This window comes from Phyllostomus discolor, chromosome 3 (assembly GCF_004126475.2).
Source record: "Phyllostomus discolor isolate MPI-MPIP mPhyDis1 chromosome 3, mPhyDis1.pri.v3, whole genome shotgun sequence".
Lineage (NCBI taxonomy): Eukaryota > Metazoa > Chordata > Mammalia > Chiroptera > Phyllostomidae > Phyllostomus > Phyllostomus discolor.
Window position 1 is genome coordinate 67,945,846 of NC_040905.2, and position 27,868 is coordinate 67,973,713.

Here is a 27,868-nt window from a genome sequence, read left to right on the forward strand (position 1 = left end):
ACTTGGTGCACCGAAGAATTCTGTCTGGGACAAGGGTACAAGGTGGTCCTGCTGCCACAGCATGGTGTCATAGTAAAGGAAAGTTTTTCACATTCAGAGCCAGGACGTGAAGCTGATGCAAAGGGCGTTGCTGAGTTCCAAAGAGCTGTTGGGTGATGGTGGTGTCATCCTCTTTGCAGGTTCCATCAGGGGCCAGGAGCACCTGGGCTTTCACAGAGACTGTAGGCTTTAGGTGTTATCTTCAAATTAGATTATTTACATAGTTGTTGTGGTGTGTGTGTGTGTGTGTGTGTGTGTGTGTGTATGAAAATAACTCAATGTACAAACCATGAAAACCTCCCGGTTTTGTTATTATTTATTAATTTGCTGGGATCCTAAAAATATTGAAATGGCCATGTTTGAAATGGCCTAGTTCAGTGCTTCTCAAACTAAATGTAGATGCAAATCACCCAGCAGGTCTGTTGCAATGCATATCCTCATGCAGCAAGTCTGGGATGAGGCCTGAGACTTCATATCTTTGTAAGCTCTCAGGTGACGTGAGGCTGCAGTCTGAGTGGCAAGTCCCTGGGCATTTCTCAGTGGCTGAGAGGTTCTGCTCATAAACACAGCTTTATTACCAACCACCGTGCTCCATTCTTTCTTTGATTATAATTTAATTTCCCCTGTATGCTTTCGTTTCCAGCCCCAGTATTTTTCAACTGCAAAGTTATTAGCTTTTCCATCCCTTCTTTCTTTCTGTAAGTCTCTCTTCACCCTGGATAAAAAACACACACAACCACCGCCTTCCTTTGTTGGCCATCCCAGAAATCTTGCATGCTTTTAGGGGCTGGGTGGGTAGAAGGATGTGGGGAGGGGAATGGCTTGAGGTGAAAGAGCCAAGAAAACTATTGATTTCATCAGATGAGGATCTGAAAATCATGTCTTTAACAAACACGGTTCTTTGGTGATGACGTCCTTAAAAAGAGAAGTTCTAGCAGACTCTTATTCCCTCTCACTTTGGCCTAGAATTTTGGGAGTCAGGATTTTGGGGTGAGGTTATTTACAGCTACAGGAGAGAGAAAAATGATTTCTTTTTCGAATTCACACTTTCTCCTCGGATCACTGTCTTCTCATTATGCCACCAATCTTAAACTGTCAGAGTCGCACCTCTGCTGTCAGACAAACTCCACCACCCTCGGAGGCGTGGGAGAGAAATGTGCCAGATGCGCACTGTCCCTCAAGGCTGCTTGGTGGGCCAGCACTGGTTCAGCTGCCGAGGTCCCAGACCCCACTGGCTGTGCTGTCTGGTTTTCAGTCAAGCCTGCTCTCAGTGAAGCAGAGAGGCCCTCACAGACTCAGAGGACTTCCAGGTTGATTAAGCTTTATTGTTTTCCTTTCCTTTTCTTCTTTTCAGCATTTTTCCCTGATGATTAAATCTTCTATTTGAGTCTGCAAGTAACTAGCTCGATAAAAACCCAAAATAGAACATATGAGAGACTTAATTAAATAAAGATTCACATGGAACAATTGTCAGTCCCAGTGTGAATACTTTCTTAAATTTCTTTTGGATTTCCCATCAGCAAAATTAAGGTAATGTGTATAGATGGGTGTGATTAGTAGTATTTTTAATAGAATTATTATTCAATTATCTTTATTTTATATAATAATGTTCTATACTATATTACTATATTATTCTATTATTATTATTGAATAGAATTATTATTTCAATAGATTTATTGAAAACTTGACCTTGTAACATATGGTGGATCCCCTTTCTAATGCGAGTCCAGGGAGATACGATAACACCTGCACTGGAAGCTCACAAAATAGACTCCTAATCTTGTGGCTCTAACCTTGTGGCCGTGCCTCCAAGCTGCTGGGCTGTGTACTGATGCTGAGCTGGCTGTGAAAGAATCCCCAGGGAGGGTTGATTAAAATTACAAATGTGCAGGCCACCACCAGGAATTCTGTATTTAAAAGAGTGTCTCTGCTGAGTCTGACATACTGTTAGATTTAAGATGAAATGTTTTGAGAAAAGTGATTTAATGTTTATAAATCTAAATCAGCCAAGTAGCAACCAGTAGTATAATAGAATTTTACCAAAGTTTAAAATACAAGGGAATGAAACTGTACAGAAATATCTAGCAGTCAAACTGATATCAGCTAGACTTTTAAGAAGTTTAGGCAAACAGATACAAAAGACAAGTGGAAACATTTAGATTTTAAAACACGTCCTTAATAGATACTTCATAAATATGTATTTCAAAACTTCTATACATCAGATAAATTTAACAAAAGGCTTTATCAGTTGTTTCAGGATTATTGCCTTCTTCATATAAGTTGGTGACTTTCTCTCCCAAAAAGGACACTCAGAAGCTTATTTCAAATCCTGTACATTCCAGAAACACCCTGGCCAATTAATGGGCTTACTAACAAAATTGAATGTGTAAAGCACTACATTAAACAAACTTAATCTTATTAATTCTTCCCCTTTCTCTTCCTCCCTTTTAGCTTCTTCTCACAGACCCAGTATATCTCAGTTGTTACTCTGTTTTGTTTTTTGTTTTTGCCGTCCTTCACAATTACTGACCAAAACATTTCAGAATCTGGATGGAGCTAAAATTGTGTGTGGGTGAGTCCCCGTTCAGGAGGTATTATTCATCTGCTGCTCTTGAATTCAGGTGCGGACTGTGCAGCCCATTATAACACGCAGGCTGTGGCACACAATTGTCTTTGCAATGCAGCTGCCTTTTATTTTGTTTTGTTTCACTTAATTTTCTCCCTCCATTCCTGATTTTCCTCCCACATTTTGGTCCCCACAACAAGCATTCATAGAACATGTTTGATATAGGACTGTTGGCACACCCTTTCATACATGTAATTTTTTACTTTACATATATGATATTATACTAATATCTCATTCCATTTCTGTCTTTTTTTTCATGCAAAACCATTTTTTAAAGGATCTATCCATGGTGCTGGCCAAATGCACACCTCCTTTATTGTTCCAAAGTGTGGCATAAAGGTCCAAGTACATATTCATTATTGGTCACCCAGAGTCCCTCTAAATATTCTCTGCCACACAGAACATTGCATTGAATGTCATTGTGTTTGTCCTCTCAGCAGCTTCTTTGGGCTTATAGACCCAGAAGTGCACTTTGCTTGGACAAAGGATTTCCTAGATGTTGCAGATTGCTCTCTGAAATGTCTATAGCCCAAGAAGAATGCACGAGGATCCTTATTTCTTCATATCCTTACCAAAGTAGGCTATCATCTGATTTATAATTTTCCCCTCTAATCTGGTGGATGTAAAGTGTCATCTTTGTTAATTTGCATTTCTCTGGACACTAACAAAGTTATTCTCCTACAATTTCTTTTACTGACAATATATTTGTAACTTACAAATTGTGGTATTTAATACATCTGAAGTCCATTTTTGTATGGCATAAAGTATAAGGCATCATGTATGAAGGTATAAATCCATCCAATTTATAGTTCAGTATGGAAATTATGTACTAAAAATATGTGTCCTTTCCCCATTATTTTGTGGTGGTACATTTGTCATAAATACTTAGTGACTTTCTAAACTTTCTAAATTATTCCATCCTACTGGTCTTTTTCTGTGGCAATACCACTTTTTATTTATTATTTTCATAGTTTGGTCATATACCTAAATATCTGGTATAAAAAGTTCCTTTGCCACTGCTTGCCCCATTCATAAACAATGCAGCCATTTGCAGATATTTCCTCTTCCACACTTATTAGAGGATAAGTTTGACAAGCCACTCAATTATTTCTAATAAAATTTTATTATTAATTTTGGGAGAATTAAGATCTTTACAATATTTTTGCATCTGTAAAGATACTATACATCTTCAGTTACTCGTATCTTCTTTTATGCACTTTGGTTGAGTTGTACATATTTTTTCATAAAGTTTTTATGCATTCCTTGTCAAATTAATTCTTTTCTACCTTGTAGTTTTTTGCTATTGTTATTGACATCTTACTCTCCGTTGTTTTTATAAGGAGAACTTGACTTGGTCAATATTTCTCTAATTAGTTCTAAACATTGGTCTACAGAGTTTTTATGATTATATAATCTGCAAATAATAATGGTTTTGTTTTTTCTTTCTAGACCATACATGTTTGTTTCTCTTTCTTGTGTTATTGGATGTCAGGACCTTTGATATTATGATAAACAGAGGTTGCTAAAATTGACATTATTTTTTTCAATCTCAAAAGAAATGTGGCCAGAGTTTCCCTATTAAATGTTTTGTTGTCGTTGTATTTTTTATATACCTTTTCTTTTCCTGGTTAGATTTTTGGTAGATGGGCTTTATCGAGTTATGGAAAGAAACTTCTAGTCCCACTATTTAGAGAACCTTAAATATGTACATACATACATGTATATTTGCTGACCTTTATTACATGCTTTTTGTTCTATGATGAGAGTCATGTGATTTTTCTCTTTAGTCTATTAATGTGATGAATTGTGTTAAAATAGTTTCTTATGATAAGCAATCTTTATTTAGGGATTAAACTCCACTTGATTATAATGTATTATATGTAATTTGAATAAACAGATTCAGGTATCTACTATTCTTAGAATTTGTGCATCTATACACTTCTTAAGTAAAATGGACATAGTATTTTTTTTCATCCTATACTTATCTGGTTCTAGAATCAAAGTTTTAGTAGTCTCATAAAATGAGTTGAGAAGCATTTGCGCTTTCCTATTTTCTGAAAAAAACTCTACAGAATAAGATAAATTTCATCTATAGAGTGACTGGTATCCTGGGCTTTTGAATGGTAATTAAAGTAGGATGGAAATGAGGGCGAGATGAGGTGGTCTTTTTGTTTATAAATATCTTTTTTTTTGGTCTGTACAAATTTTCTATTTATATTAGCACTTACTTTGGCACCATAAATGCTTTTGGAAAATGGTTTTATTTATCTAGTTTTCCAACTTATTTTTAATATAGTTGTTCAAAGTATTATTTAATTATTTTTAAAACTACTTTAATATTTTATTATTTCCTTGTTTGTCCTTTATTTTGTTTACTTTCAATTTTTTTTCTTTTTATTATTTCCTAATTAATCTTAGAGATATGCAGATTAAACCTGAGGAAAAAAATGATCATTTTCCTAATCCAGCTGTGCTGAAGGGCCACACTGTTTCCCACTGACTGTCCGTGACAGGGGCTGCTGTTTATCTGGCTTTCAGAGGTGGGGAACTGGCCCCTGATGGGGGAGGAAAACCCTGAAAAATGGTGTCTCAGCTACGCCCTATATGAGGTGCTTAGCCCTTTTCTGCTGCTGGCCCCAGAGCCCACCCTTCCTGACTTCTACAATGACATTGTTTGCTCAGAAGTCTCTTATTGCCCTCACTTTAGAGTCTCAGATTTATAATTGGCCTTTCTGCTTCTAAGGTATCTCCACTGTTGGGTTTGAGAAGGATTGGCAAAGACACAGAGAGGTTTCCTGAGAGTCAGGGTCCTTTCTTGGGGAAAGGAGGTCAAGGTGTGGCAGAAGCCAGATTATAGCAGCAGAGAAATCCATCCTGCAAATAGCTTCCAGGAGCAGCACAAGAGAGGGTGTTAAGTTTAGCTCTTCTCTCAGTATCAATGTTAGTTCATCTTTTGGAAATCTGAAAACTCTCCATTCAAGTTTTAGAGACGTTTTCTACTTTCTATGAACTAATAGAGAGAGGCTGAATGGTTCAGTGTTATAAAGAATATTCAGCTTCTTGGGGGAAAATAAAAGAAGTCTTAAGAGTGAAAGTATTACTAAAATCAGGCTTTATTTAAGTCAAAAAAATGGAAAAATAATTATTTGTAACAAAGAACCTAGGAACAGGTAAATCCAAAAGTAAGGGGATGAAATTCCCATATTGTATGAGATACTTACTTCCAATTCATTAGTAGAATCATTGCCATATTATCTTGATTTCTCATCTGTGCTGCACATGGGGTAAATATTCACACAGGACTTATAAGTAGTTGTGCACATGCTAACTGATAGCATCCTTGGATTCCTGGTGCATGTAGTATGTAGCAAATCCTACAGGGCAGGCAAACACTAAGCTAAATTCTTGTTTTTTTTCTTTAAAGCGCAGAATAGCTTATCAGTACAGAACATTTGTTAGTGACTTTCTTGTCCTGGTCTGTCCTAGAAAATTCTATTACTGTCACTAACCCCTAAGCCTAATGAAATCATGAGAAATGGCAAGGGATGCCTTTGCTCAGCAAGTAGCACCTGTGGCCTATCTCAGATGCACACATTTTAATGTCCCACTGCCCGATAATATACTTCAGAGACAGGGAGGTATGCATACAGCTTTTGGGAAGCACTGAACAGGACACCTCACCAAGTAACCCCATGGTGTATATTTTTAGGTCTGTGGGAAGTAAGTATTTGTAACATGGCACCATGGAAGTAACTTGTTCTGCAGATAGGAACATGGTATTAGCTTTTCCACAAAGTTTAATGGGAATGGACACAAGAGTACGGGGTATGTATCATTGTTCTCTTGGTGGTTCTATCCCTGTCAGAACTGCTTTAAGGGCAGGCTTCCTGTGGCCTCAGGAGAATCTGTAGAAGCTTTAATTTGTAATTTTTTCTTTCTTTTTAAACATTAAAACCCCAAGTCTCTTAACTTTAACAATGGATGGAAAGAAAGAAAAAAAGGAAGAAAGAGAGAGAGAAAGGAAAAAAGAGGCAACAGAGGGAAGGAGAGAAAACAGAAAAGAAGGAAGAGAATTCTTGTAAAGAAAATATCATTACAATGCTATTTTTCATGACAAGGACTTTAAGGAAATATTTTGGTATTAAATAAAGTACATTTTGCTTACTGCCATTTTCTGGTTTCACTTTGTGGCTGGCCATCGATACAAAAGGAACATGGGGTAGAAATGTGATTTAATTCCTACAACAAATTATGTCGATGTCAAGGCATTAAAGGGAGCTTCAGGAGAGAAATGCAGTTATACCCATTTTGCAGTCGCTCCTTCCACCTGTTCGAACTCCCTGGTGAATTGCAGCTCTCTGCCTCTTTAGATTAACTGTAGGCTCTGGAGCTAGCCCACCTACCTTTCCTTGCAAGGTGCACAGCTTCTGCATGCTCCACACTGGTGACCTTGGTGCCATTGATAGCCAGCACCACATCTCCAATCTGGAGCCCAGCTTCCTCAGCGGCGCTGTCTGTAAGCAGATAGACAACAAAGGGTCTCATTGAGGCAGGGTCCCAAATTGAGTTCCCTGCTGTTTGTCCTCTTTGTAGAAAGCACTTTCTCTAAAGGGCCTTTCTTTCCAACTTTAAACAATTGACTATGTCATTAATAAGAAGGAAAATGCTGTCCTCGCAGCCTCCCTTTCATTTCCAGGACCCGGTTTCTTTGCACATTCAGCCAGGCAGATACGTGGCCTCTTTGCAATATAATAGCAGCTGCTCAGAAACTCAATCTATTCATCCACCAGAAGGTTGAACTGCTAGTTCTCATTCCTTCATTGCTGCTAGGTCTCTTTGTAACCCTGAGAAAATCACTTAACCTCAATATCTTCATCTAGGAAAAGGGGGGATGGGGGCAGAGCTTCTCTGTAGGATTGTTGAGGGAACAAGTAATTGAAATACTTATGAAGTTGTGGCAAAAACAGATCTCAGAGTAGTCAGGGAGAAAAGAAAAAAAGAAATAAAGAGCTGCTTTTACTTTCATTGTATAGGCTCCTTTCTGAGAAAGAAAACCAAAAATAGCCTAAGCCTTTGGATTTAGGCTTTGGAAGGTGGGGAGGATCTTTCCAGTGGCTATTTATTTTAACCCCTGGTTTTCTAGTATCTGCGCTTACTGTAACATACCTATTTTCTGTGGGTAAAAAAAAGATGTAATAAGCCATTTTAAGGTTAATTCATTTTAATAAGGTCTCCCATGTATTTAACCAAGATTCTTTCGGCAGAAGTTTAAATCTCTTTTTTCTTTTCCACTTCAGTTGGAAACCATTTCTTTTTTCTCATATCTCTGTGCTGGATGCATGTGTATTGTTCATGGATGTGCAGAGTATTGTGTAAAAATATCAAGCTGTTATTATTAGAACGTCAGAAACCTTTTCAGAGATGTGCAATCTTAAAGTGTGACTCAACCAGTGAGGTAACATGACTTTGAATATTTTCAATCATGACCACAATTTGTCTAAATCTGTTTATATTAGTGTGGGGGGGGGTCTTCTCTGCTTGGATAAGCAATGGCTGGTCAATGTAGAAAGGTGAGTGAAGAATAATATTTGATGTTTCTGTTCATTTATATGATGTCATCCTTGCCATGAATTAAAGTCTCATGGTATGGTTGATCATTTCAATGAATTTCTCCATAGCTTTAAAGGACTCGGAGGACTTGCTTATGTTAATGCCTTCTGAATAATATTCTAAAATGATAATATAGGTCCAGAGATGACTTTTTATAAATTTTTGTATTCCCTATTGTACTAAATATTGTCTTATATATAGTAACTAGTCTTTCATTAAATCCATATTGAATGGATGAATAAATGAATAACTGACCCCCAAATTATACTTTCCACAGATTTAAGATTCCACTGGGGATGAAATGATGTGCCAAGAAGAAAGGTAACATGCAATACACAGTGAGTGGTAAATTTAAAATAAACAATAGGTATTATAAAACATTAGTAAAGGGAATTCTCACTCCAATCTGAAGTAGTTAAGAAATGCTTTCCACATGAAGAGGAACTTGGTCAGAACTTGATGAATAAATAGATTCTCCACAATGGGGGGTAATGAGGAGGGTAGGGTGGAAGAGACTGCTGAGTGTTTGCAAAATTAATTCCTCTTCCATCTGAGCTCACAGTTGGACAGCTTTTCTCAGACTCTCTTGCAATTGGATAGGCCATATGATTGAGTTCTAACAATTAGAATGTGGATAGAAGTGATGCATGCCACTTCTAGGCCCGGCCCATAAAAACATCCCATGGACCACCCTTCATATCCTTTTTCCATTGACTTGCTGGATGCAGATAACTTCAAGGGCCCTAGGGGACTATACACTAAAAAAACCCAAAAAAACAAAACAAAAAAAAACAAAAAAAGAGCAAAAAAACACCCAAAACTAAACTAAAAAACTTTGGATATTGAAATATTATGTGGGTCAAAGCCAGCATCCAAAGAACATCTGCACTGGACTATTAACATGAGTGACTGATAAGCTTTTATTGTCTTAAGCCATTCATATATTTGTGTTACCAAAGCTAACATACCCTCAATTATCATGTCAAGAAAGAAAAATTTTCTGAGCAAAGGTGCACAAGCATAATAATTTAAGACATTCCAAAAAGTCAGTGGCTCAGATAAACTGCAGCAGAGGTTGTGGGTGGGCAGGGTGAGTGTGGAGGAAAGGACTGAAGGGTTAGCCAGTGTGTAAAGGGTCTTCCATGCGAAGATGGGGAATTTGTCCCTGATTCCTCAACAATAGAGAGCCATTAAAAGTTTGTGAACAGAAAATAGGTTTGCAGTGGTTTGTAGAAGATTAATTTAGAATATGGTGAGATTAATATAAGCAGATCATCAAGAATATTATTGTCAGGATACAGTCCTGTAATATGACTCTGGAAATGGAACTGGAAATGGATAGAAGGTATAAAATGCTGTCATAGGACCTAAAATACTTCACGGCACTTATTTGCGTATCTGCCTTTGTACCCCTAATGGACTAATAACACCTCATGGGCAAGTAAAAATTCTCTTTATTTATTTATTTGTTTGTTTGTTTGCTTGCTTTTCATGCCTAGCATAATCTCTGGCATATAGTAGAATCTTTTAAAAAGTTGGCTAAATATATGTATTAGCTTTTTTTCATAATACTGAAATAACCATGTATGAGAAAATTAAAAATGTCCATTAGGTTTATAGAAAAATATCTTTGAAGCCTAGGCTATGTGATGGGCCTGAGAAATGGATTCGGAGTTTGTAAAGAAAAAGGCAAGTGTATGGAGAGAAATGTGGAGCAGTGAAGACAAAACCTTGACAATTCCGTGTGGGAAGGGGAGGGAAGGGGAACCGAAGGGGAACGAACGAGGAAGCGGATGGATTCCAGAGAGCACAGAAGCAAGAGTGTGAGATCAATGAAGGGAGAGAATTTCTACAGTGACACCACAGAAATGTCCAAAATAACATTTTCAGTCCCAATCTGTACAAGCAGGCAAGAACAAGAATCGAGGACAAGTGATTACATCTGGAGATGGGAAAGTAAATGATAATCAAAGAACTGTAAATTTAAGACGAATGTTTGTCAAGCTGGCCAGCACACGCTAACTAACTGACCAGATACAGTCCTAACAACTATGATCAGTGGTCTAAGTGTCCGGTATCAGGCCTTCTCTCCCGAGTCAAGTTTGTCTTTAACCAATAATTTGTGACGTAAAAACTCGAGTAGAGAAATCATTCATTTGCAACACCTCTGAGATTTAACTCACATGCCATGTAGTTCACCCTCTTCAAGTATATTCCAGGAGTCGTGCCATCACCACTGCAGTCTTGCTTCAGAACATTTTTGTTTCCCCAGACAGAAGCCCCTCGACCGGCAGCTGTCCCTCTCTATTTCCTCTGACCTCCTGGCTCACCACTAATCTATTTTTTAGGACTTGCCTGTTGTGGGTGTTTCCTATAAATGAAATCATACAATAAGTAGTCTTTTTATGTTTGGCTTAATTTATTTGGGAAAATATTTTTAAGATTCACTCACGTGGCAGCATATATTACATTCCTTTTAAATGTTGAATTGATATTTTATTGTAAGGATATAAAATGTTTTATTGATCATCAGTTGGAAATTTGCATTGTTTTCACTTTTTAAAGAAATAATGCTGCTATGAAAATTTGTGTACAAGTTTTCTTGTGGATATATGTTTTCCTTGTCTTAAGTGTGTACGTAGTAGTGAAATTGTGACTCCAATGGTAATTCTGTGTTTAACTTTTTGAGAAACAGTCAGACTGTGTTCCAAAGAGCATTGTATAAGTGTTCTGGATCCCTCTACATTCTTTCTAATACTTGTTATTTTTGATTTTTTTTATTTTAGCCACCCTCGTGAGTGTGAGTGAAGTAGTATTTCACTGTGGTTTTTACTTGCACTTCCATGTTGAGTACTGAACATGTTTAATGCGTGTATTGGCTATGAGTATATTTTCTTTGGAGAAATGTCTACTTGAATCCTTTACTCAGTTAAAAACTGTGTTACAGTATTTATGAGCATGAAAACAATTCCTGTTTGTAAAGTAATTATCTCTGAAGTGCAACTCTTCTTTATAGTTTATTTCATTGTTTTTAGCTTTAATTATAGAGGGTACTAATTGTGTTCTGTTTTCTAACATGGCCTAGAAATTCTCCCTTTATCTACTTAACTATGGTAGAAATTTGAGGCACTAGGACTTCTTGGAGGAGGGAGCTACTTCAAAGTGACCCTGTAACACACCACACAGATGGCTGCCCTACTTGGTCTTGGGAACGGAGGGAAGTATGCATCCTACATTGCACAGGAAGGAATGAGATGATAGAAAGACAAGACCATAAGTCCTGGCTGGCGTAGCTCAGTGGATTTAGCGCGGGCTGTGAACCACAGTGTTGCAGGTTCGATTCCCAGTCAGGGCACATGCCTGGGTTGCAGGCCACGGCCCCCAGCAACTGCACATTGATATTTTTCTCTCTCTCTCTTTCTCCCTCCCTTCCCTCTCTAAAAAAATAAATAAATAAAATCTATAAAAAAAGAAAAGAAAAACAAGACCATAATTTTCTGTTTTTTTACTTAAAAGGATTCTTGAGTCTATAGTTGTATGTTTATAATAAATAGTTAAATGCTGAGCTACTTCATCTTTCATGCATATTTACATATAATACAGAATCTGAAAACCTTATAATTAAAAAGAGGCCTGTCCTTTTCATTTGAAAAAAATGTACTATAACAGTAGCCTTTTAAATTCTAGAGCTTCCAGAAACATGGGCCTGTCCATAATTTCCTCTATGGTTTGCCCATCCCTAAATGTATAGTTTTCTTTTCAAGTTTGCTTGGAACATCTGGTTCTTTTGTTTATGCCAACAGATCTCACAAACATTTGGGCTTTCATAGAAAATGTTCATGCAAATGCCAGCTGAATGTGGGCAATTAGTTATGTAAGCTACAAGCAAGCTCCCTCTCTGTATACTTATGGATAATCATTTCCATCCCACCTACATGTCTCCTGCTTTATCCTTTTATCTTCAGTGTGTAATTAAGCCTCTCTAGTGCTTCCAGAACAATGTTCTGTGGTGCGAATGAGATGCTCAGAAGTGCTGAAAATATGTGTAATTTTAAAGTCCCTTAACCACTCATTTAGTAGATTTGACTAGACAATGGGTTTCAGAGGTTGTTCTTCAGCTTTGAGGAATACATTTTTAAAAGGAGAAGTAGACTCAGCAGCTAAATGAATTCCTGCCAGGGCAGCACTTTCTGATATTGAATAAAATCCTATGTTAACTATGTATTGTACCATTTCTGCTACAATAGACAGGCTTCAGCTTTTCCTATTACAAAACCTCAGGACCTCCTAAGTACAAAGTCATTTGCAGTGCAAACATTTTTATTTGTTTCACTTTCGAATAGATGAGATACAGTTAATTCTGTCAGTTGAACAAAGTTATCAAAATTAAAGAAATCATAACATTTTATTAAATTGCATTTAGTTATTTATCTAGAATGACAGGCACAAAAAGTTTGCCAAGATTTTGGATATTTTGCAAAAATCTTCCTAACTTATAAAGTCAGACCTATTTGAATTTTTTGGAAAAGAAGGGTAGCCATTTATCTTATTTCTTTGCTTATGACTAATTTTTCAAAATAAGAGATAGAAAGAGAAGAGTAGGGAAAAGTGAAAAAGGAAAGAGAAGAGAAAATTCAAGAGGAGGAATGGGAGAGAAAAAAGTGGAATGGTAAGGTTGTGAAACATCCATGAATACATTCTCCATGAATAAACATTTATTTCCTTAAAGCTCAATGTATTTTAAAAACAGAGAAAAAAATAAGAAGCCTCTTCAAAATAAAAAGTTGCCCCTCTTTGTGTCTATAAAGAAATAATTATTCCCACAATTGTTTTTCATTGTTGTTAATTTGAAGGGCACTAGTAACATTGACCCTGGACAAAATTTGCAATCTTTATCTTTTGTCACCTGAGTTCTATTATCATGTTCCTCTTCTATCCCTCCCCTTCTTGTTTGGCGTCCACTCTTCCACCCCCAAATCCCACCAACATTTGGGTAAACTCCCTTTCCATCCCCTTCCCTTAATAAGAGAACTATTTGTTAAATCATCATTTATATATTTGATTAACTGATTAAACTTTAATTGAAATTTATTCACATCAAAGTAAAAATATATCCATGCATATGCATTTTAATAATCTAAGTCAGAACAAAGGCTTTTTCCCTGGATGAAAACATTTTCAGCTAAATAATTAGGCCATTTGCTTTTCTATAAGTATTTTAGAATCTAATTGAAAAAAAAATGACCACAAAAGCAAAAGCTAAAACACCTACTTTTCCAGAGTTTTAATTGAGATTAGTTAGAGATCAATTCATGGAAAAATTGACATCTTTAAATATTAAGATTTACAAATGATGCAGTTGTTTTTTCTGCCATTAATTTAGGTCCTCTTCCTTTTTCTTTTTATTTATTTTTTATTGTTGTGAAATTACAGTAGTCCCCTTTCCCCCGCATTGCTCTCCCCCAACTAGGTGTTCTTCAGTTTTTTTCTATATAAGGACTGACCTTCAGTTGGAAAAGGAGGAAAGAGGAAGAGATGAAAAAGTGAGTATATTTGAAGGTATAGAGGTGGGATTTCTGATGAATAGAAAATGGAGATGAGAGACCGTGAAGAACACAATCCATGCTTGCAAGACCGAGGCTGGCTCAAGCTGGGGAGAGGAGAGAAACTCAAGATTTGATAAGAATTCAGCAATTTTTATTATTACACTAGACTGACCTGTAGTTCTATAATTATTAAATTGCACTTAACCTTTAATGAGAAAACAACAATGCTTTTATGGTCTAAGAGAGACTACAAAAAATTAAGATCCATCCTAAAACTCACCCACAGCATGCAAATATGAATCTGCAAGGTAAGCTTAATGGAGAATACTGAGAAAAAATTATTTTATATAATACACTGATTGAATCCTGTTCAACCATAACTATTAGATATCTGAGATAATGTCAGTTCTACTGTATAGTTAAGAAGAATTGATATGATTTTTAATGTATTGAATACATTATTCTTAGTAGTTGAGAATAAACCAGGTCTATTTAAATTATGCAAATTCAAAAGCAATTCTTTGATAATAACAGAATTTTTTAAAAATGTGACTAGATGGAAAAACTATTCCATTGAGAAGAGACAAAACCCCACCTCTGTATATGTGTGTGATGGTTTGTTTGTGTGACTATTGTTTATTACTCTTTGGGTGCAGAGTGCCACTGTGTCGATATGACTTGAGGATGAGATGTGTAGAGTGCCTTGAGGTCTTCTCACAACTTCTCCATCTCTTCTCATTCTGTGGTTGCTTGGGGAAGGCATGAGAGCATCACTCCACCCTCAGGTCCAGGGTGGGCCAGGTTTCCTACTAAGAGTCTGGACAATGTCTTTCCCCTTGCATCTGGCTTGTGAAACAGCTCATAGGGGCGACCCCCCCCCCCCCCCCCACACAGAGGACACTAACACTTGAGGACATTTGAAGCCAGTTCCATCCATCTTTACAATCTGAAGTGTGAGGAGAAGTTAGAACAGCTGAGATTGTTTTGGAGTCCAAATGGGAAGTTTGTAACATCAAAAAAGTCTGAGTCAAGGGGCTGAAAGAAATTGAGCCTTTGATGAAATAATCGAGCCATGGAATCAAATCAAGCACCTGGGCTATCTCAGGATCATTGACTTTTGTAGTCAATCAGTCCCTTTCATTTCTTAGATCATTTTGAGCCAGATTTCTTCTCAGTGGCAACAGAGAGTCCCAACTGACAGAAGTCATAGGAAAACAACTGGTTCTGGAAGGAGAAGTTCTGATGTCTGAATTCTAGACTTGCCATAGCATAGCTGCACAACCTTGGGCCAGTCATTTAATCACTCTGAGCTTCACTAAACTCATCTGTTAAATGGAAGTGGTCATACCAAGCTTCAAGTTCTGCTGTATAGATACGTGGAAGAACATACATAAAATTCCCTGCTCATAATAGGTGTCCAATGAATGTAAGTTTCTTTCTTCTCTAGTCATGTAAGTCATATGCTATAAGTCATATAGCATGACTTATATTTAAAGGAAATGTAATTACTATTCTGATATGATAAATAAATAAACTAATTTCTTTATAAACATCAATGGACATGAAATACATATTCAGGTTACTTAGTACTTAGACAATCCCTTTGCACTTAGAAGAGACTAAGCCTCTACAGTGTTAGACAAAATCTGTGCCATTGCTCACCTGGCATAAGTGTAACCTGTAAGAAGTTTCTTTAGGACGGGTCCTACAACTATAGAACTTAGCTTCTTTGCTGCACCAGGAATATCTCACTTTTACCCAGGGACTCAATATTTCTTCCCTTTATTCCCACGAACCAAGAACAGATTAAAAAATTCTTTCATATATAAAATAGGTCGTCACCTGGGCACATTGTTTCCTATCCACTGGTGTCACCTTTGACTGAAATGCTGGGCTGAGTAGCCATCCACTTCTTTACAGATATGACAGCTGATTCTCAGGAGAATCACAGTGCATACAATATCTAACTTGGGGACACCTGAATTCTGACAAGCAAAGCAAAGTGAAACGTGACCCTAGGTGATAATGGCACCAGAGAAGGAATGAAAGCACTGGGACAAAGCAGGAAGGGTCATGACCCTCCCCACTCTGCCCCACGCTTCCTCAGCCCTCAGGTACCCAGGGTTCTCCCAGTCCCTCAAATAAGCACTTTGGGGGCATCTACTCTGTTTACCTTTGGGGTACTGCACAAGGTGTTGAGGATAAAACAATGAGTAAGATACAGTTTCTGGCCTTGGGGAACACACCACCCAGATAAGTACTGTATTGTGATTAAGAAACCCCCCAGTGGCCCCAGGCCTCCCTTTGTGAAAATCTCATTTGGCCTCAACTAATGCACCATGCTGGGTGTGGACATCTTTTATATTCCTATCAATCTTCCTGTTCTGGCCCTAATTTTTTTCAGAGCATTCATCTGCAGTTATTCTTATGTTATAGATCAGGGAGCAAAGGATCCACCTTTCATTAGGCATCAGATAATTTTCAATTTGCTAGTTAGGAAATAACAAGATCTGAGAAGCTGTCGGGAAATAATTTAGGGGGAATGGAACTCTTCCCAGAAACTATTAAATTCTAAAATATCTGCAGCAACGGCCTACGCATAACATCCTTCTTACCTCCAGAGTTTGAACTCTAGCTCCACAGATGTGGGTAGGGCCATTCTTTGTTAGGGAGGCCAGTGTCCTATATATACCAGGAGAGTATTTTCTGTCAGGAAAACATCTGATTGTGATATGTGGACACTTGCAAGGAGTCTTTGATAGACTGAGATTTAGAAATTGCTTCTATTGCATATGTGTGCTTTACAGGACTATGACATCAAAGGCAATTTAGTAGTCTGGTCTGAATTAAAGCTGCTATAGTGAGACAACTTACTAGTATCCACTTCTGTTACCACGATTGGTTTGGAGAATTGAATTCGGAAGCCCCAGGGATAATCGCCAGTTCTTTTGAAGAGCCTCACGGTGCGCTCTCGGACTATGGAGGAAGCAAAAAAGGAGTTCTTTTGAGTTAATCTTTAGGCACTATAAGTATGATTATAGAAGTAGCTAGTCTTTATTACTCATTTATTGCATACCAGGCCAAATAAAAATGTTCTAAATACTTTACAAGTATCTAATTTAATCTTCTGATTAGCCTATAATTATTGGGTTGTTTATTTGGAGAGAAGGAAACTGAGGCACAGAGAAGTTAAGTGACTCTCCTGAGTTGCACAGTAAGTAAGGGGTGCTGCTGACTACTCCCAGGTAGTATGACTCCCAAAGGGCAGATGAACCTTACAGGTCTGAACCACTCAGATCCATAAATAATGGGACATTTATTTCAAGATTATACATGGAATAAGAAAACAGAATTCTCATCCATACATGTAGGTCTTATAGAAATTCAGGGAAACCTGAACAGCTGAGGTCCTCAGAAAAAGTCAGAAATAGCTGAGCTTTGCCGAAATTGTAACCGTAAAATTGTGCTGGATTGAAGGTGGAGAGTTCCAGAGACATCACAGTAAGAATATGTGGATTTTTACACTTAGTCCAGTGATGTTTAATTAATGTGGTTCAGCCATTTCTCAGTCTGTTTTTACATGTCCTTCTCCCTTTTCCTCCTGCTACCTTCATACAGTCTTTTCTGTGTAGATGTGGATATACAAGTATACATATGTAGTATATGTATATGTGTGTGCTTATTCATCACTTCAACTCACTCATGACCCTCTTCACTTGCCCTCAAGACATTTTTAACTTCTGTGCCCACTACCAAGGGCATTTCCTAGTTTGATTCCTGAAAGAGAGAATACCACATGTTAAAACTATCTCTGCCCATAACTCTTTGGGCTATTATTCTTTAGAAGCAAGGAAAGGGCAGGATTCCAAGGCAGAAAACGTCTCTGCAAGACTGTTCCTTTTGTGGATGGACAATTTACATAAAGGGAAATGTGGACATCATAGGCATTTTGTCTTTTGCAGTATTTTTACATCTCATTTTTATTTAGAAAAAAATATATGCCTGAATCATGGTAGAATACAAAATTAAAGCAAAGCATCTGAAGGGTCTAGATAATAACAGAAGGATTCATTTTAAAATGCTGACAAACTTATCCAATGAAGAGTTGTAACAAAAGGCTTCAAAATACTGTGTATTATGTTGTATTTAAGGTCAAGGCCAACAGAAATTAGCATTAATGCAATACTGAGAGAATTAATCTCTCCCCTACAATTAAATTGGCATACTCTATTGGTCAATTCTTCTTTTATTTGTTAATAAATGTCTTTAAATGATAAAAATAAATCATAATAAACTACAATAATAAAATTTCTGAGTCTTGGAAGTAAAGTTATGAGTAATAGTCCTATTATTAGGTCTCTGGGAAAGGCAAAGTAATTAATGATAAAAAATAATGATGATCTATTAAAGACAGGGTAAACTAACACCTTAAAATTATAATTTAATGCAATACCTTTTCATTGAAAAATAGGGACACATTAGATTTTATGATTAATACATTTTGCTACTTCTTTTCAATCTTTATTTGTATTTTTGTATCTCACTTCTCATTTCTCAGACAGATTTATATCTTCTTCTGGGTGGGGTATCAAGAACACTTGTTCTGCCCTGGCTGGTGTAGCTCAGTGGATTGAGCTCCGGCTGCTAACCAAAGTGTCGCAGGTTCAATTCCCAGTCAGGGTACATGCCTGGGTTGCAAGCCATGACCCCCAGCAACCGCACATTGATGTTTCTCTCTCTCTCTCTTTCTCCCTCCCTTCCCTCTATAAAATAAATAAATAAATAAATAAAATCTTAAAAAAAAAAAGAACACTTGTTCTTTGCAAGGTTGCATCCTCTTTGGGTGCAAATCCAAAGACTATTACAGAATGTGTAATGTAGAGGAAATATGGATATAACTGGAAGCAATCAACAGGTCAAAGGAAATATTAAGAATTTAAGATACCAATTGTGTTTTGTTAGAAAGGACCTTAGTCTAGCCTCCCCTTGATGAGAAATATCTTCCTTGTCATCTCTGACAGATGGTCTAGTTGAGTGAGTCCATAGTCTTTGGAGATGTATTATTATTATTATAAACTTACATTATATTTTGCAGAGTTTGTAAGAAGTTTTGCCATTACTTTATTAAACTTTTTTCCAGATATTTTGGGATAAATCAATACTTTTTAAAAGTTAAATTTCCTATAAGAAATGACAAAGAGTAAAAGTCTATTCAATCTGTACAAATGTGCTTGGATGTGACCATCTCCTTTGTCAACTAAGGAATAAAAATATCTGAAAAAAACAAGGAAACAAGTACCTCTGTTTTTAATGATCCACTGTAGCCTAGCAGCAGAAGTTCATTCACAAACATTTATGGAGTATCTATTGTATGCCCAGGTGTGTTCCTATGCACTAGGACATTTGTGCTAAAGACTTCTTCTCATAGTTTACATGAGTGATGCTGGATGCCAAACTTGGCAATCACTCAAAGATAGGAAGGATAAAGTCTCTTCATGTAGATTACAGAAGGAATGTATTCTTTCCAAAATATCTGGAGAAAATAAACTGTTTTTCTGTTGTTGAAAACAGAATCAGAAAAAGCATACTGAAGTTGCCATGAAGGTATTATTGTATTCTGGCCCTTAAATTATGTCCTCTGCTCTATTCAGTGTTCCTGGGAGCAATTTCCATGTGGCAGTCATTTTACTTGACTGTTTGGACTGCCACTTACCAGATAGCAGTATAATTGAAGAAGCAGAACTGGGAAATTCAAAGCTACAGAAATGAATATTTTAACAGTAGGCTGCAATAGGCTGGAAGATAATCAGGGCAAAAAAGAAAATCAGAAACTCTATTTCTGACCTTTGTAGAAATGATTGTTAACATCCACATTTGTCATACTTCTTGCTCTCTCTAGATTACCCTCTTCACAATGTCTTCTGCTTTTTACATATTGATTACCCAACAGATATTTGGAGTATTTTTACTGTATTGATTCAATTCAAATCATGTTTGTTGTTTTTTTCATATTACATGAGATTGTTAAGATATAAACAATTCAATAAAGTTGTTAAATTGTGAGCTCAACTGCAGCACTCTCCTATGGGAGAAGAAACAATCAAAATGTTTTGCAATATTTTTCAGACAATTTTCTCATACTTTAAGATTTATAGCTCTAGTTTCCCTTGCTACTGTCTGGTAGATAATCTATGAGTGCCACATGGCTGCTGCTGAAAAGCCACAAATAAATATCATTGTCTTTTCAGAGACTATGTGGTCACATCTTCAGGTAATTTATCCCCTCAGATAACACTACCTTGGAATCATCTTGTTAAATGTGAAAGTTCAGATGAAGGGTAAATATTTCCATAAATACAACAGCATTCATACATTGAAAATACACTAGTATTTCCCTGTTGCTCCAGCAATACACTTTTGTAGTGATGCAAACCTTTGTTTATCTACTTCTCCAACTCATAGAAGAGCTCTTTTAGGAGATTAGGAATGGATATTTTTAATAAAATTTATTTTCACAAAATGCATGCTGGTATATATAAATTATTGTTGCAATACCTTAGAATGCCATTAGGTTAGTAAAAATATTTGTAGTTTTAAAATGATTGATTTGTCTATAAATTACCTTTCCTCCCAATCTTGACCTTCTTTAATGATCTCTCAATATCACCTTGTTAAGAACAGATGGATTTTATAAATGTAACACTTCAAGTTTTAGTAACAATAAGAACAACTAGCACACTCTTGTACTGAGGTTCAGTGCAATAAATGCTACCATAAAACTCACTTGCAACATAAAAGCATTTTATATATGTGTATATGTATGTGCATATGTCTATGTATATGTGTGTGTGCATATAAATGAAAATTTTTAGCAAAATTGAAGAAGTTCTTTTCTTTTTTTAACATAGCAAATGATAGTGAATTAAACAAATGCCTGTTCTTGGCTGCCTATAAACATTTGTAGATATGGTGATAATTTTGAAGCCTGTACTGAAAATGTTAAGTACCTCTTTGTAGAACTATCAAACTCATAATTTCTGTCTGTGTGTCTTTAGCAAGTTCCCCTAGTTCTTGGACCATAGTAGGTATTGTGTTTATTGAATGAATGGTTGTGTACTTAATTTAAAACATTATTCACAACCTGAATCTTTGCTTGCTGGTGTTAAATTGTTTATTTCTAATCAAGGTCATTTATTTATACTGATAGAGATATTTACAAGAGTTGTACACCTTAAATTTTGCAGCAAAGATTAAACTGAAATAAGAATTTCACATGCTAGAACTTTTAATTCAGGTATAAGTATTTTAAAAAAATTCATTAACTTGTTATTGCATTAAGGAAATTGTATAGTCTTAGTAAACTAATAATTAATGCCATAGAAACATCATGAAACTATTAGAATGTTAATGGAGTCAACAAAACACCTGAAATATATTTATATTATTAAAGAAAGGTATAGTTATTGAAAATTATATTACTAAATGTAAAATGTAGGCTATCCATCTTACATATCAAACTATATACATGATAATATCAAATGCATATTTCACACATGTTTAAATACAGGACTAGATCAATGTATAACGAAAAGATAAGGCAGCAACAATAAAATGGTTATATTTTGGTGTTGGAACAGTAAATGATAATCTGTTACTTGTTTATGGTCTCCAGTACATTTTTAAAAAATAATATTTTTTTACTCACAGAATGAAATAGACTTGACTCTTCCTTCATTAATCTTTACTGCAACTTTGAAATTACTTTCTGTGTTTGAATGAACTCTTAAGATAGCTTTTGTTTTAACAGTTTCAGATTCTTTCACAATATTAAGAAATTATATATATATGCACACACACACATATGCACACATACTTCTCTCCAAATGCTACAGCCAGTGCGTGTGTTTGTGGACTTCACAGATTTGCCTGGAGCCTGGTCACAGATTCTCTGAGACTTACATATTCATTTTATCATAATTGTAGAGTCCTTACCAGCTACTGGCCGGGGTTTTTTACTAAGGCATCTGGGACTGTCCTCAGGATTCCCGTCATCCCCTTGAAAAACCCACGCTGCTGAGTGGAAATTCTCTGTGTAGAAACATTTTTCCTCAATATCAACTCTAAAGCCAAGATCCACAGAGCAGCCATCTTCCGAGGTGACTGAGGAGCAGAAAAGGTGATACCGTGAATTACACTCTGGGAAGAAAGAAGAGGCACATACTTCTTGGCCAAGAAATGATGGCCAAGGTGAAAAACAGCCTGACTGTGTGCAGGGGCAAAGTCTGTATTACAGGCAGAGTGTCATCCTTAAAAACAAGCAGCTAAGTTGGTTAGACAGTTCTCTTGGGAAGAACTTATATAGTACTAAAATATCGTAAATAAAACACGTATTGCTTGAGGACCCACACTGTGGGAGTCAGTACACTACAGATGGCACTATGAATCTTTAGTTGAAGAAAACTATGGAAAAACAATTGTTTTGAGGTATACATGTTAGTATTTAGGTATTAAGAGAAAGTCACATTAGACTGAGAATTAGTTTTAGAATTCCTTTCAAAATTCCAAGCACAAGAGAAAAATCATTATTGCCTCCTGTGCTTCAAAGAAGGTGCAATTGAAATAAACATACCTTCCTGGAAAACTCACTATGGTGTTAATGTGTAGAACAAAGAAGATAGAAAAGCAGGTATAGTTTTATCTGCCAATTTTGTTCATAGCAGCCTAAGATTGTCTGTGCATTGGGGGGTTTCTGGGGTAATATGTAAGTCTGTTCCAGTTAAGGAAATGAGACTGCTTTTTTATATTTGCTTTCACATGCTTCTTTGTGGCCTTGTTCAGGCAGTTCAAACCTGAATAAAGTCTTGCCCCAAGTCTTTCAGTCTTTATATGGTGCATAAGCAAGAAGCACCACTTTCTAACCAACATGTCATTTCAATAGCATCAGTCCTTGCATTTCTCAACTCCCATGAAGAGAGTGGGACTTGAAGACCACAAATGCTTCTTAAACAACAAAAACAACCAAAGGACACATCTCTTTCAATTTCTTCTCATATACTATAGTTGATTCTATGCACATCTCTTAAAAACTGTGAATAAAACCATTTTCTTCCTCCTCTCACCCTGTTCAGCCATTGCCAGCTATACTTCTGCTGTAGGTCAGTTTTATACAGCCCCTGGAAGAATGGTTCTTTTGCTCTCATTGGTTTTCTTGGGAGAATTGTTCCTAACGTTTTTGTCCTTGCCTCTACATTTCTGCCTCTGCTTTCCTAGTACTAGACTGAAGATTGTAAGCATTAGCTGTTGTCCGGACACACAGATGAATATAACAATAGTTTTCTAGCTGATAAATTTGTTTAACTTTTGTTGACATGGTCAGAGATGGTGTGCTGACAAACCATAGTTTCTCACAGTCAAAAACAATGCTTGTTCTTACAGTTTTTATTTTGTATGCTAAATGAGATTTCATTAGTTAATTGATGCTAATCCACAGTTTAAACAGTTTCAGGTGCATTCACTCATTTGTTACTCATTTATTAAGTTGAATTAATTTAAAATAATCATTCTGCCATAAGCAAGGTGCAATTTTAGGCACAGTGGAGATGGCTAAGTTAGTAATATAGGGAACTCATGAAGAAAGAGAGTTTAAAGGGAGGACTGAGTAAAGTAATTCTGGCTATAGGGGAGGGATATGCTTAAAGGAAGAATTTCATTAGACTAGACCTTGAGGAGTGGACAAAATTTCTACAGGAAGGTAGGGTTGCAGACTGTTAGATAAACATGATATAGCGAGGTAGGCTGCAGTTGGGAAATAGGTACTGGAAAGATATACCATGTCTTGCCATGCAATGGAAATGCAATTTTGGTGTGAAAATAAAGGGATGACATATGGGAATATTTTGTAATAACTGTTGGCATATAAAAGATATGGAATTTTATGAGATATCTTGTTTATTGGAATAAATTTGATGAACACTTTAAATAGAATAAACTTGATGAACACTTTAACTTGAGATATGGATGCCATCTTCCATGTGTCATATTTCAAAATCTTTTAAGGATTTTTGCATTTCTTTTTAGAACAAGTTTGAGTGTGACATTTGACTTTATATGCTAGGAAAAGTAAATTCAAAATATTATAATAGTAACTTACTGATCCATCTTTCTGAGCTTTAAACCTAAATCCAAGCTGCTTTATACATAGTAGTTCTGAAGTTACAGAAACCCCAAAGGAATTTAAAACATCTTTTCTTATTTGATTCATTTTCTATATCCTTGGCTTTAAAATTTCAATTACATTTTAATATTTATGAATATAATGCACACATTCCAGTCCATGGATTTATCTTTATTATGATTTTTTTCCTGAGCAGTAGCAGTCCATGGTGGGTAGGTAAACATCCCCCTACTATGGAAAGGTGTGAGGGTGGGCCTTTAGATCAGAGTGATCTTTGTTTTTAACAGCATGCAGGGGACTGTTAAAACAGCTCACTTATTTATGAACAGATTTGATTATGTGGATGAGCAGTTCTCTGTTCATTTGGTTACCAAGACAGAGCTAATCAGCATGCTCTTACATAAACTGAGACATAAAATTTGTGTTAAAATCCAGTGAAGCAGCAAGCCACACACCTGCTGCAGCTTTGAACTGCTGGATTTCTCAACAACTGTCCCTGGGGAAATTTGAGCCAAGTAGAGAACATGTCCAAATGTGACTTTGTCACCCAAACTTGGCTTGCTAGATGAGCCTTTAATAAATAAAATCTTAACACAGAATGAGGTCTTAAATATCTTGGTATTACTAAAATTGCATTTGTACTCCTGTGCTGTTGAAAATTTTAAAGCTTCCCTTTTTTGACATTAGAATAAAAAAGATAAAATAGTTCCAGGTGTCTTTAGATCTTCTATCACTTTCATTTACTGTACTACTTGAGGATAATAAAAAGTGTTATCTGAGGAAGTGAGACCCTGTTTGGACTTCCCCAGAGAGAGAAACCAAGATCAGATTGGAATGGTCCAACCAGAGGCAGTGAGTGGTAGTGTTTAAGAGCACAGACCCTGGACAGATTGTCTGGGCTTGAAACCTTGTCCACCACTAACTCTGGCCAAGTGACAGTGGGCATGTTACTTATCTTCCCCCTGACTCTGATCGCTCATGTGGTAAAGTGAGGAAGAGAATATACGTAGTGCTACTCATACTGTTGGGAGAATCAACAAGCTAATGTAAAGCCTGGTGTAGTAAGCACAATGTAATCTGTAGCTTTTATTAGAAATTGAAGTTCTTTTGCTTGCCTTTCTCCCTCCCTATCCCTCTTGCTGTCCCTCTCTCTCTCCACTCCAACGCTCTGCTTTCTTGTAAACTAATATTTGAAAATTCATTTCCATAATAATTTTTATAGCTGAATGAAATAAGAAAAATGCTATCAAATGCTATCAAATATCCTTACACAACTAAACCAAAACTCTTGCCACACCTGTTGGTGATACCGGAGCCATTTGAGATGATAAAAATCATAGCCTGAAGTCCCTTCTGACTTAAGTTTACAGTCTCCAAGTTATTTACCTGGTGTGCCTTAGTCAGCATTGCCCACAGCCTAGATGGATTGATCAACTCTGCCCACATACATAAATATGTCATTGCTAATGTCTTTTCCAGTTAGTACGTAGGAAGTCAGAGATGAGTGAGATTAACAGACTGAAAAGCACAGCTGTAATGATGCTCGATAAAGCTGTCAGGTTCTAAGTCATGGGCTAGTAGCACATCCTGACTCTATAAATGAGATAGAATTTAAACTGCACATTAAACAATGCTGGCTCCAGCAGCTCTTAGTGAAGTGCACTCTCTACAACAGTTGCTGAAGAAATACAGCATGCTTCTGAGTGTCTGTGGCTTGGATACATTGAAAAATAAAATGGCAGACAATGCAGTACCCTTAAGTCTAACAAAACACAAATTGTTAGTATAAGTTCTTATTAAAAACAGAAGTCATTCCAAAGAAAACACAATCATTGTTTTAATTAAAGTGATTGCTATATTGGCCTGAAATTTGAATTGGTACAAGGTATACAGCTGATTCTTGGGTTATAATGGGTGCTGGTAAATGTTTACAAATAATTCTCCAAAAGAAAAATAAAAAAGCCCTGCTTTGTGGTGTTTGATAGTTTCTGTTGTATATATACCCCCACCATAGCCAATTTCAAGCTACCAACCTGATGCTGCTGAATTGCAGTGTTAGGGGGGAAAATGTGCATAGTTGACTATTGTAAACCACTGAGAGCTGATTCTTGTGTACCTACACTTGTTCCTTTTTCCCAAGAAATGCAGAAAGGACACAAATGTCTAAGAGGACTAGTAGTGGAAGATTTTTCCAGAAAACAAAGGATTATATAGACTTGCACAGACAGGGTCCAGAATGCTGAAAGACACAGTGAACTAGAAGGAACTGGTCCTTCTATATTAGAGGATGAAAACTAGAGCAAATGGTCCTTTTCTCAGTGGCATGTGAAGATCATCTGTGATTAATCAAAGTAGCCAAAGTTTTCATTCGATCTACTTTTTTTAGTTTAGATCAATTATAAATTGTTCCAGGTAATAATGGAAGCCATTGCTATAAGTAATGAAGTTTTTTAATGCAAGTACAATTTTGCCCCTGTTTTTCTTATTTATAATAAAACCGTTCCTCCCTCAAGTTCTTCCTTCTTTGTTTTTTGAGTGGGTTAATTCTGATTACTATAGCGTTGAACCTGATAATTTTGGTTACATGGGTTTGGAGGCTGAACTGCAGTTGAACTGTCTGCAGTATAAAGAAGAGGAATTCAAGGGGAAACCCAGAGAGGGGAAAATAGAACTCAAGGAACATGGGCATTATGTGAGGGAAGCAGGCTATACAAGGGCCTCCTTGGGTGACTAACGATAGCATAAGGATCTCTGAAGAAGAGTGTTATCTGGAGAAGGTTTCGAAGTTGCTTGCTGGGGAGTATGTGATATGCACCCTTCCCTCTGTCTCTCACGCCTTCAGGAAATTCTGTCTTTCTCACTATTGCTTTCATGTAAGTGTATTCTTCGGGGGACCTGGAATAGTAGGCAGCGGCTACTGCATCTGATTTACATGTATAACACAAGATTTGTATTCTTAAATGCAAAGAAAGAAAAATTTCAAACCGTAAGTTTATTAAAGAGAAGGCCATGGCCATGAAACACTTAACTGGTGGCAATTCAAGAACATTGGTGTCTAGGAAATCCAGTTTGGAGAATTCATCTAAGTGAAATGTCTGCTATTTATTTACCTCAAGACTAAGGAAGATTTTAGTTGACTGAGAACAAAACCCCTAATTCTCAATAAAATCAACTTTGCCTTTCTCCTTTGAGATATTACCAAAACTCTGTTGATGTGGTGTCCTCCCTTATCTTTGTAAGCAATAAACAATGCTGTCTTCAGTGTGTAGTGTTGGTGATGTTTGATCATTGCTATAGTATGAGAACTGAGCACTAGTATAACATAGGGCTATAGCATAAAATAGCTGTCACACTCAAATGAGTAATTTATGGTCAGTTTAATAAAAATACTATTTATAAAGTGCAAATAGGATTTAATGAAATCTGATGTGATGTAATGGAATTAAGACAGTCCATTTACTTCCGGCCAAGATGGAGGTATAGGTAAACATGGCTCACCTCTTCATACAACCACATCAAAATTACAACAAACTGCAGACCAAATGAACACTCAGAACTGTCAGAAATAGAGTTGAATGGAAGTCTGACAACTATGGAACTAAAGAAACCACATTAATCCAGAAGGGTAGGAGATGCAGAGATGCAGAATGGATGGGTCACCACACCCAGGTGTGATGGATAAAAGTTTGGGGGGAATACCTTGGGAGTATGGTGTCCCTGTCCCAAACAAACCCCCTAGCCCAAGATTCCAGTGCCAGGAAGATAAACCTCCATAACTTCTGGCTGTAAAAATAAGCTGGATTTGAATTAGTGAAAAAAACTACTGGACTCCCTGGCAGTTCCTCTTAAAGGGCCCATGCTGAACTTATGCAG

At 36.6% G+C, this 27,868-nt stretch overlaps 1 protein-coding gene across 12 annotated transcripts in view; it reads right to left on the bottom strand.

Moving 5' to 3' along the window:
- LOC118499499 overlaps positions 1 to 27,868 on the bottom strand; it is a 107,153-nt gene that overhangs the window by 52,583 nt on the left and 26,702 nt on the right. For 10 of the 12 annotated variants that reach the window (XM_036020620.1, XM_036020625.1, XM_036020617.1 and 7 more), the window contains 3 exons: positions 21,814 to 21,981; positions 16,696 to 16,797; positions 7,069 to 7,179 (listed from right to left, as the gene is read on the bottom strand). In XM_036020620.1, the coding sequence (XP_035876513.1) occupies positions 7,069 to 7,179; positions 16,696 to 16,797; positions 21,814 to 21,981 (381 nt within the window). The remainder of the gene's footprint in view (positions 1 to 7,068; positions 7,180 to 16,695; positions 16,798 to 21,813; positions 21,982 to 27,868) is intronic. The other 2 variants (XM_036020619.1, XM_036020618.1) reach the window with 2 other exon arrangements.